Raw genomic sequence first — 21,282 nt, forward strand, 5'->3', positions numbered from 1 at the left:
TTTTCCTTGAAAAACTGCTCCAGCTCTATAATTTTATGGGAGGAATGTCATGTGCACAGCTATTATATATTTTATATATATAAAAACTTATTTCACTGGTTCTTTATAGAATTTCGCCATACAAAAATGTTAAACTTTCACTTGAGTAAAAGTGCAAAAGTATTCACCTTTAAACGTACTTAAGTATCCAAGTACTACAGTTTATTATGGCTATAATGTATTATCATTTTTATCCTTCCTTTAGCCTTCAAATGTACTTAAGGACTGATTTTTACAAAATGTAGTTAAGTAAAAATGAAGATGTTCGACTTTGAAATGTAGTGAAGTTAAAGTAAAAGTCTCCCCAATTAAAAATACTTCAGTAAAGTATTACATTTGTCATATTTTCATGACATTTACTTTGTTGCTGTCCACCACTGATTAAAAGACACCTGTTAAAGTTAAAGTTAAAAAATATATATATATATTTGACAGTAAAAGACTGGGAAAAAAGTTCTGTGGACAGATGACGTTCTTGGCTCTACATTGACGTTTTTGGCTCTACCAGTACAACTTATGTAAGAATTCAAACAGGAGAGGAGGTGTTAGCAGACTGGGATGTGGAATCAAATGGTAGCAGAAGCATATCGGTTGTGGGGTTGTTTTGAAACAGGAAAGGTTGGAGATTCATTCTGGATGAAAGGAATACTAAACCAATATGGCTACCATTCCATACTACAACTCCATGCTTTTCTATCTGGACTGTGGCGAATTGAAAATGATTTACGATTCAACTAGACAATGAGCTGAATCAAACCCTGTAAGCAATATTCAGAGGAAAAACAGTCAGCTAAGGTGTTATCTCTCATGGAATCGCCTGCCCAGTCAACACACCTAAATCCTACTGAACTGCTCTGGGATGCACTGGATTGCAAGGTCAGAAAGAAATATCTGACTAGTGAAGAAGACCGCTGGCAAGTTTTGCAAAGTATTTTAGATTCATGTTTGGAGAAAAAAACTATTCGGATGGTAAGTGTGTGTAAAAGTGCTATTGATATAGGATTTTTTAATGAAAATAAAGTATAACAATTTACATATACATTTATATATTTGTTTGGGGAGAGGTGGTAGCCTATTGATTAAGCTTTGGACTTTGGATTTTGGGGTTGTGGGTTACCAGGCTGCCACTCTTGGGCCTGATATTATGCCAATATTTAGAAATAACGGTAGCCGATGGCTGATATGTTTGCCTGATTTTCCAGCAGTTTGGCTGACAGGTAATTAATAAGACTCTCCAAATGTTATTCTCATTCTCTCTCCTAATGTTATACTTATTCTCTCTCTGAGGGCAGCATGAATTATATAAGGCTAGATTAAAAAGAAATGATAAGAACTTAAAGCCCGGGACACACCAAGCTGACGGTCAGCCATTTGGTAATGTCAAGTGATTTTTGAGTGTCGGTCAGCTTTATTTTTTTTCCACACCGTTGGCTCGAGTCAGACTGCATTAGCTGTTTTTTTATCTGATTCTGCATGTTGAGCACCGGCGGAGCTCGTCAGCGAGAAAGAGAACTCTGAGTAGCTATTTAGCTAAGCACAGGAGAAAAAATGGAACACGATTGTCATTAATTATCTTTTCTTTACAACTTAGCATATATTATTGAAAAGTACATGAATTTGTTAGTAATGATTGTGGCAGGTATAAACGCTGCTTACTTTATATATATACAGTTTAGCTCATCTGTTTTTTCTTGTTTGGATGCGGAATACAGATTACTGTCACCCGCTGATATGGGAAAGTTATGTTCTCTTACATAAGCACAGAACCAACACACATGGTTTGGTGTGTTAGAAGCGCCTGCTCAATAATTGGCCTAATTCGCAGAACAATTGGCCAATGCCAATTAATTAAAAAATCAAATCAAAAATCTACTAACAAGCCAACCCTGTAACAAAACTGCTACAGAAACGGCAAGTAACCCATCCGGCCCTTGTCTCTAAATGTGCTATATGTGTGTGTGTGTGTGTGTGTGTGTGTATATATATATATATATATATATATATATATATATATATATATATATATATATATATACACACAAGATCCTGTTGTCTAATGCAGTGGTCCCCAACCTCTTGTCAGTTGGTACCGGGCCGCACAGAAATAATACATATCTTACATTATTTCCGTTTAATTTATTATCTGATTCTGAACAATGTTTTATTTTGGAAAATTACCGGATTCTCATCGCCACATCTGTCTATGACTCACTCTTTAAGCGTTTCATGATGCCTCTGTCACATGTCTTACCTCCATCCTCTACCTTCTTAAAGGGGCTGCTCTGGCCGCTAACACAATACATTACCGCTAAATTTAAATCCCTATGCTAGCAAAATATACAAAAAAACAACACAGTGGATTAATGTTTATTATTATATTTAGAAAATACCAGTTTTTACGCTGGTTGTATCATTTTATTTTGTTCACCACATTCCCCACATCTTAAATGCCGGTCCCTAAAAAATATTGTCAGACATTAATCCGGTCCGTGGTGCAAAAAAGGTTGGGGACCACTGATCTAATGTAGGGAGAGACCAGTACTTGTCAAATATTTCTGCAGCTTTTTTAATGTTGCTTCAAGGACTCTCGGCTGCCTCCTGGCTAATTTTTTATATTGTTGTTTGACCAATTATGGAGGGACATCCTGTTCTTGGTTACATCATTCTGGTGCCTCATTTTCTTCACTTGTTAACGATCGCCGCCGAGCATGAAATTCTCATTCTCTGTACCCCTCTCCTGATACATGCTTTCTGGAATCTTCACAGATCATGCCTGTGATTTTTTCTGACCATGAGTGATCTTCAGATTTCCTGTTTAATTAGCATCAATTATGGCAGGTGCATTAAAGTTACTCTTGGACCATAATGAAATCTCATACACCTTGTGTTTTTTTTTTTTTTTACTTTGGGTTTTGCTGTTGCTTTATCACATTTAAGATGAATATGAGGGTCTTGGTTTCATATTTTGAAACATCACAAAAACCTGGAAATTTCTGTGAACTGTAATCCTCTGTAAGTGCTAAATACTATGGGCAAAATTTTGATGTTTTGACTTAAAACCTATGATCTACAGACAGACCTTATTTTCTCCCCTGTCTCATTCTGTAAAGTAAATATACGCTGTCTGCAAGCTGTCTCGACAACTTAGTCTACACACAGCAGCTGTTTTGGCTTGATTAGAAGCAAAACAGCTATAATAATTACATGCCAGTGTGATTTCACTGATTGGAAGTGATCTTTGTGCTTTTCTTGGAGCAGGTGTTCCTCAGCCGAGAGTAAGCTGGCACCGTTTAGAGGGCAAGCTGAGTGCCAACATTATTTCACTCTCAAATGGGTCTCTGCTTCTTCACAATCTCACGCTTCAAGACGATGGCACCTACAGCTGTGTAGCATCCAACCCCATCGGCAAGGCTTCGGCCTCCAGCAGGATCCACATAGCTGGTAAATGTTTCACCACAGTTGTTATTATTCGGTTCTTCTGTTGAAGGAGAAACCTCACACACACCCAACAGACTTTCACACACGTATATGCAAATAGCAGTGGCGGGCCGTGTATGTATTTTACACCTAGGCCTTTAGAGATGTCCTTCCTGAATCTGTCCACCACTTAATATCAGCATTGTGATGCCACGGCTATAGAAATCATCGATATTATAGAAAAACGCAGCATAACAGAGCACAGCATCACAGACAGTGAGAATAAATGCATTACTAAAGCAAGGAACATAATTAGCACAATTCAACAGGTCTCCTTTTACTGTAGCCACAGCTGCTACGCCCTCTAACTGAAGCATCAATATTAACCTTAAAAATTATCTCAGCTTTTTTTTTCTTTTAATTAATAAATAAATTAATTTATTAATTTATTTTATTTTATTTGTTTATTTGTAGTGCAGAACATAAACAGCAATACTTTTCCCCTTTTTTACATTTTAGAATATGTACATAATGCAAACACACTACTAAATAAATCAATAAATAAATAGATTTATTCTTGGGAGGGGTCAAATCTACGTTTTTTAATTACACTTACCTCAGGTTTTTTGTGCGTTACGGTTTTCCTGGGGATTTAAAATGAAGGTAAATTGCGTATTTTTGTGCAAATTCTATAGGGAAAAAAACCCCCAAAAAATATAAATGGATCATGAAAAAGCTTAATAACTGTTTTAAGCAACATTTCCGCACTACATCCAGCTTTTCTTATTAAGTCCGTTACCAAATCAATTTCTTCTCCACTGTCAGCTATTTGAAATAAAAAATAAAAAACTATTAAATCCACAATTTCAGAATACATATTGAGCTTATTCAATTTGTGCACAAGCCATTGTGTAGTTTAAACCATGTGAGAAACCAGAGGAAACTGGAGCAAACCAGAATTCACAACCTGTAAAACATCTATACAACCATGTGTAAAAAATGTATACAATAATGTATGAAACATATATGCAAATGATTGTAAAAGTTAAGGAAATCTTTCTCTTTTTTCTTCCCCCACTCCTCACCTTCTATTATCATCCACATTCTTGTACAGCTTTCGCTTTCTGGAAATTTTTAATTCCTGTCAAAACTATTTGCCTGACTCAAGTGTTTATAAAGAAAAGCAATAGTGACATTTTAGTGTCAAGTGTAAATGTCAAAGTTGTTGTAAAATATGTAAAATATCAAGTTGAAATTCTACATTACCTATGGGACCATGCAGATTTTGAGTTTTACTATGAGAAAGGAAATTGGTTTGTTTCTCTGCAATTGATCATAGGCAGGACTCATCCACAGCTGCAGAGTCCAAAACTCATTTGCTTTAATGTCTACTATGAGCAGAATGGCGGTCACTAACACTTTCCAAGATAATGGAGCAAAGTGATTAGAGGAAATAATGAGACAGCGATTAGAGACAGCCCATAATACATATAATCATATATAATTGTCATCTAATAGTAGGATTTTATGTAATATCCTGTTAAAACAAATGCCCTGCCTTCTAATCTGCCTTTAACTTCGCTTTGCATTATTTTTATCTAAGTACTGTGAGTTCATTCAGCAACGATTCGGTGATATAATATAACCCAGATGAGTCTGACTTTTTCATTTTCTGATAACGACTTTGCAAATGGGACACCTTTTGCTAAATTGGTTGAAAATTGGTGATTCTGAAGGAAGAGTACAGTAAGAGTGTAGTGAAGGTGAAGAGAGTTTCTGATAGGGTGATGAACGTGAAGCTGGAAGTTGAAGGGATGATGATAAATGTCATCAGTGCCTATGCTCCACAAGTGGGCTGTGAGATGGAGGAGAAGGAAATATTCTGGAGTGAATTAGATGAAGTGGTAGATGGTGTACCTAGGAAAGAACAATAGGTGATTGGGGCAGACTTTAATAGGCATGTAGGTGAAGGGAACAGAGGTGATGAGGAGGTGATGGGTAGGTATGTTTTTAAGGAGAGGAATGTGGAAGGGCAGATGGTGGTAGATTTTGCTAAAAGAATGGAAATGGCAGTGGTGAACACTTATTTTAAGAAGAAGGAGGATCATAGGGTGACGTATAAGAGTGGAGGAAGGTGCACACAGGTGGACTATGTTCTGTGCAGGAGATGCAACCTGAAGGAGATTGGAGACTGTAAGGTGTTGGCAGGGGACAGTGTAGCTAGACAGCATCGGATGGTGGTCTGTAGGATGGTTTTGGAGGCGAAGAAGAAGAGGAGGAGATTGAGGACTTAACGAAGAATAAGATGGTGGAAACTGAAGGAGGAAGACTGTAGTGTGAGGTCAGGGAAGAGGTTAGACAGGGGCTCGGTGGTGGTGAAGAGGTGTTGGGTGATTGGGAAACTACTGCAGGAGTGATGAGGAGGCAGCTAGAAAAGTACTTGGTGTGACATCTGGAAATAGAAAGGAAGACAAGGAGACATGGTGGTGGAATGAGGAAGTGCAGGAGAGCATAAGGAGAAAGAGGTTGGCAAAACAGAAGTGGGATCGACAGAGTGATGAGAAAAGTAGGCAGGAGTACAAGGAGATGCGGCAGCAGGTAAAGAGGGATGTGGCGAAAGCCAAGGAAAAGGCATATGAGGTGCTGTATGAGAGGTTGGACACTAATGAGGGAGAAAGGGATATATACCGATTGGCCAGGCAGAGGGACCGAGCTGGGAAGGATGTACTGCAAGTTAGAGCAATAAAGGATAGAGAGGAAAATGTGTTGACTAGTGAGGAGAGTGTGTTGAGAAGGTGGAGGGAGTATTTTGAGCAGCTGATTAATGAGGAAAATCAGAGAGAGAGAAGGTTGGATGATGTGGAGTTGGTTACTAATAGGATTAGTAAGGAGGAAGTGAGAGCAGCGATTAAGAGGATGAAGAGTGGAAAGTCGGTTGGACCAGATGACATACCTGTAGAAGCGTGGAGATGTTTAGGAGAGATGGCAGTGGAGTTTTCAACCATGTTGTTTAACAAGATTCTGGAAGGTGGGAGGATGCCTGAGGAATGGAGGAGGAGTGTGCTGGTACCAATCTTCAAGCATAAGGGAGATGTGCAGACCTGCAGTAACTACAGGGGAATTAAGTTGATCAGTCACACCATGAATTTATGGAAAAGAGTAGTGGAAGCCAGGCTGAGAGAAGAGGTGACCATCTGTGCACCACAGATGCCTTATTTGCATTGAGGATGTTGATGGAGAAGTATAGAGAAGGACAGAAGGAATTGCATTGTGTATTTGTGAATTTAGAGAAAGCGTCACCAGAGTGCCAAGAGAGGAGTTGTGGTATTGTATGAGGAAGTCAGGTGTGTCAGAGAAGTATGTGAGGGTGGTGCAGGACATGTATGAGCACAGTGTGACAGCAGTGAAGTGTGCAGTCGGCCCTGAGCCCTTTCCTGTTTGCAGTGGTGATGGACAGGTTGACGGACTAGGTCAGACAGGAGTCTCCCTGGACTATGATATTTGCGGATGATATTGTGATTTGTGGTGAGAGTAGTGAGCAGGTTGAGAAGAGCCTGAAGGGGTGGAGGTATGCGCTGGAGAGAAGGGGAATGAAAGTCAGTAGGAGTAAGACAGAGTACATGTGTGTGAATGAGATGGAGGGCAGTGAAGTGGTGCGGTTGCAGGGAGAAAAGGTGGAGAATGTGAAGGAGTTCAGGTACCTGGGGTCAACAGTGCAAAGTAATGGAGAGTGTGTTAGAGAAGTAAAGAAAAGAGTGCAGGCAGGGTGGAGTGGGTGGAGAAGAGTGACAGGAGTGATTTGTGATAGTAGGGTATCTGCAAGAATGAAAGGGAAAGTTTATAGGACTGTGGTGAGACCTGCGATGTTGTATGGATTAGAGACAGTGGCATTGAGTAAAAGACAGGAGGTGGAGCTGGAGGTAGCAGAGCTGAAGATGTTAAGGTTTTCGTTGGGAGTGACGAGAATGGACAATATTATGAATGAGTTTATTAGAGGGACAGCCCATGTAGGATGTTTTGGTGACAAGGTGAGGGAGGCGAGATTGAGATGGTTTGGACATGTGCAGAGGAGGGACATGAGTTATATTGGTAGAAGAATGCTGAGGATGGAGCCACCAGGTAGGAGGAAAATAGGAAGGCCAAGGAGGATGTTCATGGATGTGGTGAGGGAAGACATGCAGGTAGTTGGGGTAATAGAGGCAGATGTAGAGGACAGGGTGGTATGAAGACGGATGATCCGCTGTGGCGACCCCTAATGGGAGCAGCCGAAAGAAGAAGAAGAAGAAGAGTTAATAAAAAAATACTAGCTAGCTAATTTCACAAACTCATTTTTAAAGTGTAACTAGCTAACTAATTTACAAAAAAAAAAAAAAAGTTAGCATAACTCTGCATACATCTGTAGATTTTATAAAAAAATGTTAAATCCTTTCATTTAAACAAAATTGACAAAGTTGGAAATGAAAACCGTCCATGTGCTTTGCGTTAATGTTTTTTTAATTGAAATTGAAAAGCAAAACGTATTTTTTGATGCCTTTGTTGAGGAAAACCTTTTCAATTTGTGTAGTTTTTTTACAAGCACACACAAAATAGAAAATGACTTTATTAAAGTGTAGAAAAAAGAATTGCACAATACCAAATATGATCAATATCCTAAAATGCACAATGATTTTAATCTAACAATCCTAGCCTGGAATTAAATGTGAGGTCCATTTGCAGTCCTTGTATTAGGAAGAAATTTCCACTCTGGAGCCATTTGCACAAATGATGAATGATATGATTCAAACTCAAGCAACATTATTCAGACATTGCCAATCTAGCAGAACATGGGGTGGGGCAGGACAGGAAGGTGCAGGGTTGTTCTGTAATAAATGTTTGAAGATTTTTGAATGGCATAACATTGTAAAACGAGGCCATGTGTCCCACTCCCATGTACTGTCATCTCTTGTTGCATTTTGGGAAATGTAGCAAACATTTTTTTTTTTACACCAGTTTTTACTGTTAAACTACACTAATGTGATGTATGCCTATTGTTAAGTATAAGCAGAAGTCTAAATATACATTTATTAAGAGGAACAAAAAAAATTCAATATGATGATTGTGAATGTATTTTTATTTCCTTTGTAGATGTCAGTGGGACAGCATCTAATGAGAAGAGCTCCTTGTTGAAAAATGTGAACAGGAAACGAGTTGTGATGGCCTCCCGCACAGGAACAGTTATCACAGTCAAACCTGGGGACATCCTGAGGATTGGTAAAGTGATATTACTGATAGAAATGACTGTGTGTGAGGTTGTGTATGTTTGTGTCTGTGTTGAAGCAATACTATAAGTCATTACCGTTCAGACTGATTAGAAGGGTGGATTATTAGGTCTGTGCTTTGATGAAAGATCCTGCTGTCACATTTAGGTGGGTCGAGCCGACTGACCTATAGATATTTCTATTATTGGCTTTAGGTTTAATGTATGGCTATAAAAATGCACATTTTAATATTGATAAAAACATTTAGGGAATAGACTTAAGGAGAGATGGTAGGTGAGTGGTTTAAGGCTCTGGGTCACTGATTGGAAGGTCAGAGTTTCAAGTTCTCATATCACCAACCTGCTACTCTTGTGCCCTTAAGCAAGGCCCTAAACGAGGGGTCCTCAAACTTTTTTCTGTGAGGGCCAAATAATTTTTTCCTTCTTTAATGGCGGTCTGTAAAAGAAAACTACATTGGCCGGAGTGACTACCGTTATTATTGTGGAGATTTTATTATGATTTTAAATGAATTTATTATGCCTTCTTATGCTAGATTTGTTTCTTTAGTTATATACCATACAGACAAATAAGCTTACTTTTCAAGAGATATGTAGGCTATTAAAATAACATTATTAATATCATATTTTTTTTATATTCATTACTATTGAAATCAAAACAATTACATTCATGGTATGTTGAAAGTACCATTGTGTCGGTTGGTGGGTGAATCTAACAAATAATTAGACTATGTTAATAACTAAGGGAAATTTTTGTTTAAAAGACAACCTTTATTATCAAATTCAGATATGAGTAAAACATATATTTTCAATTATATTTACAAAATATCTTGCTTGCATTGTTCAGAGTGCCATTCCAAATGTGGGGGCAGCCTGTATTTGGGCAGCCGGCTGTAGTTTGGGGTCCCTTGCCATTAACCGTCAACGCTTCAGTGGTGCTGTGTCATGGCTGAACCTGCACTCTGACCCCAGCTCATAAAATCTTTTGGATATGCAAAGAAAAGATTTTCTGTGCTGTAAAGTACATGTGACACCTTTTTATCACCTTAATAGATTTCTGTTAGACTCTCATTTATTCCAGTGGATCAAGTGGCTGCCATCAAATCACAAGATAGTTTAGGGACTTGTAAAAGAGGTGAATTACATCCTGAATGTCCAAAATTCTAAATGAAGTATACCTTTATATAACTTTTCACTGCTTCTTTCTGGCTTTCCTTAGGTTTTAGCACCCTATATTCATATTATGCTTAAAAAATGTAAATCTTAAATTATTTCAACAACACAAGCTTTACAGTACAGTATATTCACCCATGGTTTGCCATCTTTTGCATAATTTAAGCTGTTTTAGTCTTTATTCAGGCTGAAATTTTGAGAATCTAACATTTAATGGCACGATGTATCATTCAGTTTGACATCAAGGTTCATATTGTTCAAACATTTTTATGCCGTAGCTGCTGACTGTAATAACCTGCTTTTACCTGTAAATATGTGCCTATATTATGAAAGCTTGGATCAGAATTAACAGTGATCAGGCTCTTTTTTATGTCCACAGGTTGTCCAGTTGTCTCAAACCACCGGAAGCTCATCAAGTGGTCTTATGAGAATCAAACCCTAAAGCAGACACCAGGCCTACACTACCGTGTGCTTGCTTCAGGTCGTATTCTGGAAGTGCACACTCTAAGCAGCAGGTTTGAAGGACACTTCGCATGCCAAACCCACACCAACAATCTGATGTTTTCTGCCTGGATTCAGATCTTCTCAGAAGGTCAGTGTCTGTGTACACAAGTCTGTGAAACATAATAAATTGATTAAAAGAAAAGTTGGGAGATTAAATGTAAGGAATCACTTTCTGTACCCTTGTGGTTTAGTAATTGGCCCATGAAGGCCTCTTACTCTTTTCTTTCCACTTCAAAACACCTCATTTATCTCTCTCACACTTTTCTTTAAGATTTTCCCCACATCGTATTTTAACTGTGCTTTTTCTGTTGTTCCATGCATGCAACTCAAACCGTATGTAGAGAGTGGTTAGTTTAAAACTAGAGCTGAACAGATTTTCTTGAAGCTTTACTGACATTTAATGTGCAGCAAATCTGATTAAAGCGTTTACCTGGAAACATTTTTCAGTCTATGCTGCCGATTAATTTGTAGGATACAATATTTTTATTTATATTTATGGTACTTAGCAGATGTACATAGCCAGGGCGACTTGGGAGCTTGCCTGTTCTGGGGTTTGAACTACAATGTTTTAACCACTGAGCTATCACTTCCTGCTTTATCACTGTATTACAGGCTTATTTATTCTTATCTTGTATTTTTTACTTGTAGTTATTAGTAGTAGTTAATGCCGACCCCGCAAACACCCCAAACCATCTAAAGACGTACCAGCACCATTTGGATCCCACTTCATGTGGAGTTTGGACATTGGACCTCTTTGAGTGTTTAAAGGCTCTGGCATGGAGAAGCTGGTGTTGGATCCATGATGATTGCAAACGTTGAGCTATTTTATGAGTTGCTCAGTATCTCCGGGTTCCATAATTTCAAATGACTGCATAAGACTGTAGAAAGAACATTACTCATAATCTTACATAAGAGTGCTCATGTTAGTTCTCACTCTCCAGTGTTCTGTATTGTTTAAAGACTATAATCACACTCTTGATATCACCCAAATGAGAATGGGTTCCCCTTTTGAGTCTGGTTCCTCAAGGTTTCTTCATCATAACATCTAAGGGAGTTTTTCCTTGCCACAGTCACCATGGCTGCTCATCAGGGATAAATGCACACCATTCACCTTAACTTTTAAATTCTGTAAAGCTGCTTTGAGACAATGTCTGTTGTGAAAAGCGCTATAGAAATAAACTTGACTTATTAGTTTAAATGTTGTAAAATTACTAAAATATGGCCAAAGTTTTGTAAACATCTTATCATAATGCTTGCTAATTTGAAATGAAAAGTCTAGACCAGGGGGTCACCAACGTGGTGCTAAAAATAGCTGTTTCCTACTTTGTTAAATGATTGTTGATAATTATTATGAGAAATCGTTAACATGATCAGTGTCTTCGCATAGATGAATATCATTAATTATTAATAATAACATATAATAAAAAGTAAATTGAGCAAATTTGTCATTTCAGATCAAACTGAAAACTGTGTGTATCAAACTGGTAGCCCTTCACAATAATCGGTACCCAAAAAGTAGCTCTCAGTTTCAAAAAGGTTGGTGACCCCTGCACTAGACTGCAGGCAGGCCAGTTCAGCACCTGGTCTGTTGTAATAGATACCAGTATGTGATACCAGTATGCCTGAAGATCACAAGCACCCACTATTGATTTTCGCCTTTGTCCCTTGCACACAGAGATTTCTCCAGATTCTCTGAACTTTTTGATATTATGTACAGTAGATGATGAGATAATCAAAGTCTTTGCAATTTACTGTTGAGGAAGATTAGTTTGAAATTTGTTCCACAATGTGTAGAGGCAGTTTTTTTGCAGATTGGTGAATCTCTTTACTACTACAGACCTGTTGTCAATTAAGCTAATTAGTTACAAAATGTTCCTTTAGCTATTACTTTTTCAGTAACAATTACTTTTCCTGCCTTTTGTTGCCTCGTCACAACTTTTTTAAAATGTGTTGTTGCATCCAATTCAAACTGACATTTTTTCCTGAAAACTTTAATATTTCCTCAATTTACACATTTAAAAACATTGAAGGTTTTCTGTTCTGTTGTGAACAGAATGTAGGTTTATTTGCAAATCATTACAATCTGTTCTGAGGTACATTTTACACAGATTTTTTGGGGGAATTGGGGTTGTAGTCGTCTTGTTATACAGTAATAGCCTCCACTTTGCTGGAAAAGCTTTCTGCTAGATTTGAGTAGGGTTGAGGTCAGGGCTCTGTGCAGGACACTCAAATTTTTCCACACCATCTTTGGCAAACACAGGGTTTGCTTTGTGAACAGGGGCATTGTCATGCTGGAACAAGTTTGGCCCTCTTAGTTCAAATGAAGGAAAATTGTAATGCTATAACATTCACAGACATTTTATACAACTGTGTGCTTCCAACTCTGTGGCAAAAGTTTGGGAAAGAACCACATGTGAGTCTGGCACATATTTAATTTTTGCTACAATGTGTATTTTTTTTCTTTATTGTTTGCAGAATTCGAGTGGCGTCTGAGTGAATGGAGTGTGTGCAGTGCGAGTTGCGGAAATGAAGGCTCTCAGAGCAGGAAAGTTCACTGCGTAAGTGGCAGTGGGCACGAGATGCCACCCTCGACCTGCCAACATCTTCCGAAACCCTCCTCTCTCACACGGCCATGTAACCTCCTCGACTGTCCTCCCAGGTACAGTACACATTTCCTATTGCTCAAGCAGCGTCTTTGTATAAAATACAGCTGTTATATACAGTCATGGAGTCTTTCTCATAACCAACAACAATGCATATGTGCATTTACAACAATAACATGTTAACCTCTATGTAATTAGCTATTAAAAGTGCTTCTTCCCCAATGCATTCATAGTGCATTATTATTAGTCTGTGTCATAGTAAATTAGTATCAGAAGTTATTTATTTATAAATAAATACATTTGTTTTTAAAGTGGCGCTTGTAATGGTGTCTGCCAAATACTGCAAGTGTACATGATTCCGTTTCTAAAAAAAAATATTTACTTAAACTGTACATTAAGTTTTAGACTATCTAGTGGCGATAAGCGGAGGCTGCACACTACGTATCCCTAAACTTAAAAATTTGACTTTTTCTTCTTTGCTTATCTTAATTTTCGTCACAATCTTCGCTTTCTGGCTTCGATTCGCCATCTAGCAGCGGCGTCTCGAGCTCGTATCTCAAGTTTTTGCTCGCGTATCAAAGCAAAAAATCGACCGAGTGACCGCTCGTATCTAAAAAAACTCGTATGTTAGGGCACTCGTATGTCGAGGTACCACTGTATATATGTATAAATATATTGTCTATGTATGTTCTCTGGTCTCTTTAGACTCTTAAATTGTCCCAGTATTCAGGTCAGATACTCTGAATTTCATTTAACGTGTTCATTGTGATGACCGCAACATGCCTGACATTCCCAAGATCGGCTTCGAGATCAGCCTTGACTCCGACAAAAATAAAATGCTTATTCAAGATGTCTGAATGAATTAAAACTTAAGTCAGTATTTTAGTAGCCATAAAATGTTTCCATTTTTATTTTGTCATTGGAATCATGTAAATACTGTTTGCAATCATTAGATTTTGTCTAGCTCATATAGTACACAAGGAATGTGTTCATGCAAGTTTGTACAAGGTCATGCAAGTATTGCTTGTAATCATCCAGTTACACATCCAGTAAGACTAAATTGACCAAGGACTGGAATTATGTGAAGTCCTGACCACAACACCCTCAGCCAAATTCAAGCTAAAATGTAGTGGCATACACATTCTGTCTTAAATAAATCCCCAGCAGATGATAGATGACTTTATAGATCTTAGACAGTGGTTCATATGCAGGCCAAACCTGAGAGCTACAGCTCAGACATAGCTGACCAACCTGTTAAAAAAACTCATCTGTCATCCCATTTTCACCTCAGCCTTCCCAGGGGGTTGGACAAACACTTCAGAGGCTCGTCAATCAAATAAAATGAGTCCATTGTGTTTTCTCACTTTTGAGAGATTATATCATGAAGTAGGAGTTCATCCAAAAATAAAATGCACTGTTTTCTTTTTACTTCAAATGTAGACAATCAATCATGAGGCTAATGTAGTTCTAAAGTAAAGACATGTCAGCACTTCTCCTGATGATTATGCACAGTGAACTCAGGAAATTGTTCCAGCTTCAAAATGGCTCCTATCCATTATTTAATGTCTGTGATGTTCTTTTGTCATTTGTTTTACAGGTAACAATGCCACATATTGCATACGTACTTGAGTAATTCATGTAACATAAATCAAAGTTTTAAATCCAATACTAGGCATGGACGTTCAACTAGTTTTGAGGTATGGGGACCTAGACCATTGTGTCAATGTCTTCAAAATGGCTGTTTTTAAAGGGCTGACATAGCAGGCATCTGGACATTTTATTTAAAAAATGTTTTCTATCTACACTGTGATTTTCAGCTGTTTTCCCAAAAATGTCATCCACACAAGAGTTATTATTGTTTTTAAATTGTTATTATCAGGTTGTGTTTTTTGAGAGGGGTTAGTTTTCACGTATTTTTTTTGCAAAAGTCTTTACTTTTAACTTACTTTTGGTATTAGTTTGGGCAGGTGGTCGCTCAGAGATTAAGATGTTAAACTTCTGATCAGAAGGTCATGAGTTTAAATCTGCTGGGCTCTTGAGCAAGGCCCTTAACCAACCCTTAACTGTATATCTGTAAAAATAATTGTAAGACTCTCTGGATATGAGCAAATGCCATAGATGTGTGATTTTAATTTCTAATATACGACAAAAGCCTCAATATTTGTAAATGTATATTTGACAAGACAGAATACCTAATCAAAAGACAAAAACGATCCAACATCTAAAAACCTACAAATAATCTCTGTTTAATTGGGCCGCCTTGACCTTTATTACCGCTCACAAATGCTATTAATTATGCAGTAGTTAACATTTATACCTTACCTCAAAAGGTAAGACTGAGTCTTTAAAAGTGGGAACATTGCAGCTTGTTTTTACACATCATACATATTTCATATATTTATCTCGTATAAAGACGCATTTGCTTCACTGCATCTTAAAACTTTCATCTCCAATACATTTTACACTGCCACCTACTGGTCATTTATAATTCTGCAAAAAATTTAGACAAAAATGATGTGTTGCTCACGAAAATTCTATTTAGTCGTATTGTAGGTGGACATTATAGTTCCAGATAAGTTTTTTTTCTTTTTGTATTAATGATAATTACCATGTTCCACACGGAAACATCTAAAACATCCCTATACTACGTATGCGTAAAAAGAACCAACTGCTGTTCATTTTCTTTTTGTGTCTTTGAAGCAATTATGAGTGAATATTCTGTTTCCTTTGAACAAAAATGTAATTATGTGATGTAATCTCAAAATTGCATGACTGGGACAACAAACCGCAGTACATCATCCTCTTTTCTTTTTGACGTGTGACATGGCTATATAATTTTTTTCATAGAAATGTGCTGCGAGTTATAGCACATGTAACAATTATTATTCTTTTTATCGCACTTAAATTATTGCACATAATTGCCCAAGATATTAACAATATATAAGTGTGGCTTAAAAATCTATAACTATATCTATATTATCTGTATTGTGGACTAGGAGTTATATAGTTTGATGGCCTTATGGAGTTATAAAAAAGATCTCACAAAAGATTGTGAAAATTAACATTATCGAAGATGTCCAGATTCATATCGACTTAGCTTCAAATTAATATTTCCTTTTAGTTCCACCAGGTTGCACCAAAACATTTATAAATCATATATTACGTGGCACTTCAACCATTAAACTCCCTGTGTATTAGCCACTGACACAGAAACAATAACAATTAGCACTAGAACACAACTCTAACCCAATTAGGTTCAAGGATTCAACAGCACTGTAGTATAAATCATTCACTCTTTCACTTTTAGTAACTTCTTCGATTTATATTGGCAGGTGTGTGTGTTATACAAAGCTTAACGCTAACGCTAAATATCAATCCATCGCAGGTCCACATACACATTAATACAGTTTTTCACAAAAGGTCAATTCATCTTAGTCCAGTTAACTGCATGTTTTTTGGGAGTTGGGAGGAAACCAGAGAACCCTGCTGAAAGCCACGCAGACACAAGAAAACATGGCCAAACAGTTCACGCAGACAGTATCTGTAACATATATTGTGTATTCTCTGCTTCATCATATCAGACTCAAACTGTTATTGTCAATAAACCAAATGTTTTTGGGCAGAAAGGGTAAAAATGTGTTCTTCTGCGAAATTGTTTGACCAGAATCACTGTGTCAGATGCTTTTTAAATCTAAATGAAATCTCAAAATGGTCTGGATTAAATACAAGCCTAAATTGGATATGTGCTAAGAGTGTGTATTGTGGATTTCTCCCAGCTGGGGTTCCACCGTGTGGTCGAAATGCTCCACGTCATGTGGTCGCGGTTTCCGGCAGAGGCGGGTGTCATGTCAGCGTCTGGAGGCCAGCGGGAGCGTTCAGGTTTTAGCCGACGCAGCGTGTGAAGAAACATTACGCCCTGAACACAGAGAGCCGTGTGTTTCAGAAGCTTGTGCTGAGTGGATCAGGGGCCCCTGGGGACAGGTAGATCTAATATTACTGACCCACTTCAAAGCTCTACTGTGTGCTCCTAGGAAAGAGAAATAGAGAAATATCCTCGATAAAAAAATGGTTCCTCAAGAGTTCTATGGTTCTAGCAGGGTAAATGGATTCCACTTGGAAACTTTTGTGAATGTAAGCTCTTATATTTAACTGTAAGTCTCTAGTGTGTATTATACAGAAACTTCTGTTATTTATTAGGAGACAGAAGCAGTCAACGTGGTGAAACACTGTGGAACATTTAGCATACTATTTCACTATTTTACTGTCCTTCCCTACTTCTTTCCATTGTTTTATTATATTCCTTCAATTTCCTTTCCTTTCCTTCCATTTCCTTTCCTTTCTTTCCTTTCCTTTTCCTGTCCTTTCCTTTTCCTGTCCTTTCCTTTTCCTGTCCTGTCCTGTCCTGTCCTGTCCTGTCCTGTCCTGTCCTGCCCTATATTATTCTATCCTATTAAAAAAGTGGTAGTGGTTAAGTCTCTGGGTTATTGATTGGAAGGTCAGGGTTCAGCCCCAGCATCAGCAAGCTCCCACTCTTTGGGGCACATCCTGTCCTGTCCTGACCTGTCCTGCTCGTCCTATCTTTCCTGTCCTGTTCTGCTCTTTTCTGTCCTGTCCTGCTCGTCCTATCTTACCTTTCCTGTCATACTTTGTCCTGCCTTGCTCTGTCCTGTTCTGCCTGTTCTGTAATGCCATATCTTATTCAATTTTTTCCGAACGTTTCCTGCCCTGCCTTGACCTGACCTGTCCTTTTTTTCTTCTCTTCCCTTCCTTCTTACTCTAATGTCGAGTTATAATTTTGAAAGATTTTGATATTATGTCTTTTTTTAGGCAAATTTTTATCATATTTAGAGTTTGTAAATGATAGAATTGAGTTTTCAAATTGGTTTCTGGAAATGTAATACCTGCTCACCAGAGAAATAGATAAGTTTTAGATGTAATGGCTGTTCCCGAGTTACTTTCAGTCTTAGTAAATCACACATCTGGGGCAAAGTGTATTGAATTGCTTTGGCGCAGCCCGTCATTATATGTAGAAATTTGTACTTTTATGTAGAAAAGTATATTTAAAGTAACATTTACGAATGATGCAAAGTGGTATTGTGTCTATTATCAACCAGTATGCATGCAATGCTTTATCAAATCAGGCAATGTGCGTATAATATAATTGCATAAACCTTAAATGTGGGATGGTTTGTGTCCAGTGTTCTGGTCGTTGTGTCGGCCCAGCTGTGGCGACTCAGAGAAGAACAGTGATGTGTAAGCAACTGAACAGCTCAGACTCCAACACAGCCTGTGACCCCAGAGAACGGTTTGTGTTAAATTTTCTTATATATATCTCTCACACACACACACACACACACACACACACACACACACACACGCACACACATACACATATACATATACAGTGGGGGAATTGCTGCTGATTTTATAAACCCCCTTTATGTACCCCCTTACAAAGTAATAAACAGAATTTTTATGGTAGGGTTATTTTAACAGAAAGAGAAAAAATATTTTAAAAAATCCAGAAAAAAAAAAAAAGTATATTATTTTAACTTTCTTAAAGGGACAGGACTAATTTGGTCAGAATTGTTGCTAATTTGTTACTGGATCAAATACCTTTTTTTTTTTGGACTATAAGCCGCTACTTTTTCCCCACGATTTGAACCCCGCAGCTTAAACAATGAAGCGGCTAATTTATGGATTTTTCCTGGGTTTTTCCCGGTTTCACAAACTTCAAGCCAAAAAACTGAGCCCCATAACATTAGACCAATTAAATTGCCGAACGTGTTCAGGTGAACCAATGAAACTCTTTATATTAAATCAGATGTGCTCCCACTGAACGGGGGTTGCACCACATCATAAATATGGATGAGGGTTCTCTGATGTTTGACCTGCCGCTCACTCGGACTGTCAACAGGAAATGCGAATCATTCGTCACGCTGAAAACGACCGGGCATGAAAAAACACACTTCACCTGTGTTCTGAGCTGCACGGCATCAGGAGAAAAGCTTCACGGATGGTGATTTTTAAACGCACAACGATGCCAAAAGATAAACTTCCGAAAGAAATTGTTGTGAAAGGAAGGAGGAAGACAGTGAACAATGACTTTCTTGGTAGGCTACTGTTTAGATACAAGCCATGTAACAGACACTGTCTTTCATTAAAGCCTGTGTAAAGTTCATTAGTTTTAATGTAGACACCTGCGGCTTATGGACAGGTGCGGATTAGTTATGTTCAAAATAAAAATCTTTGTCAAATTCAGTGGGTGCGCTTAATAGTCCGGAAATTACGGTACTTATTTCACTTAATCAAATACAAATTACTTTATAACCTTTCTTTAATGTTTTTATTTTTTTTTTTATTTTATTTTTTTATTCTCTCTCTGTTGGAATAAACACCTAACATAAAAATTCTAGACTGTTGAATTCTTTGTAAGGGGGATTCTTTGCTCAGAATCGCGTACATGCTCTGACTTACACTCTTTGTTCTCAGACCATCTTCGGTAAAGAACTGCACGTCAGAAACGTGCGACGTTTACTGGAGGGTGTCGCCATGGCGAATGTGCACTGCAACCTGTGGAAGTGGCTTCCAGTCACGCAGGGTTGAATGCGTACATCACCATAACAATAAGACCCACCCTGACCTCCACTGCGCCTGGCAGCGTCGGCCTGTCACCTGGCAACACTGCAACATCACTTCCTGTGGCAGTATGTTCGATTTTTCACCTTTCCATATCTCTGCGTCACATTATCTTCACTGTCCTGGTTGTCCTCCTGCTTGCCTGACTAAATGAATGAATGCCTTAAATCAGCAGTTCTACCAGTATTTTATTATTATTTTGCCAAGTGTGTACAAGATATAGTGTTTTTAGACTTAGTTTTTCTTGTATGCCCTCTTTATCATACACACATACGCTGACCAGACATTATGACATTATAACATTATAACATATTAGGCAGCAAATGAAAATGTTGTCCTGAAAGTTAATGTGTTAGAAGCAGGAAAACTGGGCAAGTGTAAGGATTTGAGCGAGTTAGACAAGGGCCAAATTGTGATGTCGTCTAGCCATTGTCATCTCTAAAACTGTAGCTCCTGTGGTGTGTTCCCGGACTGCAGTGGTCAGTATCAATCAAAAGTCTTCCAAGGATGCAACAGTAGTGAACCGGCGACAGGGTCATGGACAGCCCATGGAAAGCGAAGGTTGGCCCATGTAGTCTGATCTGACTGACGAGCTCTGGTGTGCTGTCAGAGTGCTGCTATGAGATAACCTGGGCTTGATTGCTGTGCCAGTAAAATATACAGTGAGGAAAATAAATATTTGAACACCCTGCTATTTTGCAAGTTCTCCCACTTAGAAATCATGGAGGGGTCTGAAATTGTCATCGTAGGTGCATGGCCACTGTGAGAGACATAATCTAAAAAAAAAAATCCAGAAATCACAATGTATGATTTTTCAACTATTTATTTGTATGATACAGCTGCAAATAAGTATTTGAACACCTGAGAAAGTCAATGTTAATATTTGGTACAGTAGCCTTTGTTTGCAATTACAGAGGTCAAACGTTTCCTGTAGTTTTTCACCAGGTTTGCACACACTGCAGGAGGGATTTTAGCCCACTCCTCCACACAGATCTTCTCTAGATCAGTCAGGTTTCTGGCCTGTCGCTGAGAAACACGGAGTTTGAGCTCCTCCAAAGATTCTCTATTGGGTTTAGGTCTGAGACTGGCTAGGCCACGCCAGAACCTTGATATGCTTCTTACAGAGCCACTCCTTGGTTATCCTGGCTGTGTGCTTCGGGTCATTGTCATGTTGGAAGACCCAGCCTCGACCCATCTTCAATGCTCTAACTGAGGGAAGGAGGTTGTTCCCAAAATCTCGCAATACATGGCCCCGGTCATCCTCTCCTTAATACAGTGCAGTCGCCCTGTCCCATGTGCAGAAAAACAACCCCAAAGCATGATGCTACCACCCCCATGCTTCACAGTAGGGATGGTGTTCTTGGATGGTACTCATCATTCTTCTTCCTCCAAACACGTTTAGTGGAATTATGACCCAAAAGTTCTATTTTGGTCTCATCTGACCACATGACTTTCTCCCATGACTCTTCTGGATCATCCAAATGGTCATTGGCAAACTTAAGACATGCCTGGACATGTGCTGGTTTAAGCAGGGGAACCTTCCGTGCTATGCATGATTTCAAACCATGATGTCTTAGTGTATTACCAACAGTAACTTTGGAAACGGTGGTCTCAGCTCTTTTCAGGTCATTGACCAGCTCCTCCCGTGTAGTT

The 21,282-nt window shown here is 38.4% G+C and overlaps 1 protein-coding gene across 1 annotated transcript in view; it reads left to right on the forward strand.

Annotated features, from left to right (window-relative positions):
• adamtsl3 (ADAMTS-like 3) overlaps positions 1 to 21,282 on the forward strand; it is a 200,041-nt gene that overhangs the window by 172,781 nt on the left and 5,978 nt on the right. The window contains exons 24-30 of the mRNA XM_046857561.1: positions 3,298 to 3,480; positions 8,581 to 8,706; positions 10,263 to 10,475; positions 12,863 to 13,046; positions 16,767 to 16,971; positions 18,189 to 18,295; positions 19,483 to 19,697. Coding sequence (XP_046713517.1) covers positions 3,298 to 3,480; positions 8,581 to 8,706; positions 10,263 to 10,475; positions 12,863 to 13,046; positions 16,767 to 16,971; positions 18,189 to 18,295; positions 19,483 to 19,697 — 1,233 coding nt within the window. The remainder of the gene's footprint in view (positions 1 to 3,297; positions 3,481 to 8,580; positions 8,707 to 10,262; positions 10,476 to 12,862; positions 13,047 to 16,766; positions 16,972 to 18,188; positions 18,296 to 19,482; positions 19,698 to 21,282) is intronic.

The sequence above is a fragment of the Silurus meridionalis genome, chromosome 9 (genome assembly GCF_014805685.1).
Source record: "Silurus meridionalis isolate SWU-2019-XX chromosome 9, ASM1480568v1, whole genome shotgun sequence".
NCBI classification, from domain to species: domain Eukaryota; kingdom Metazoa; phylum Chordata; class Actinopteri; order Siluriformes; family Siluridae; genus Silurus; species Silurus meridionalis.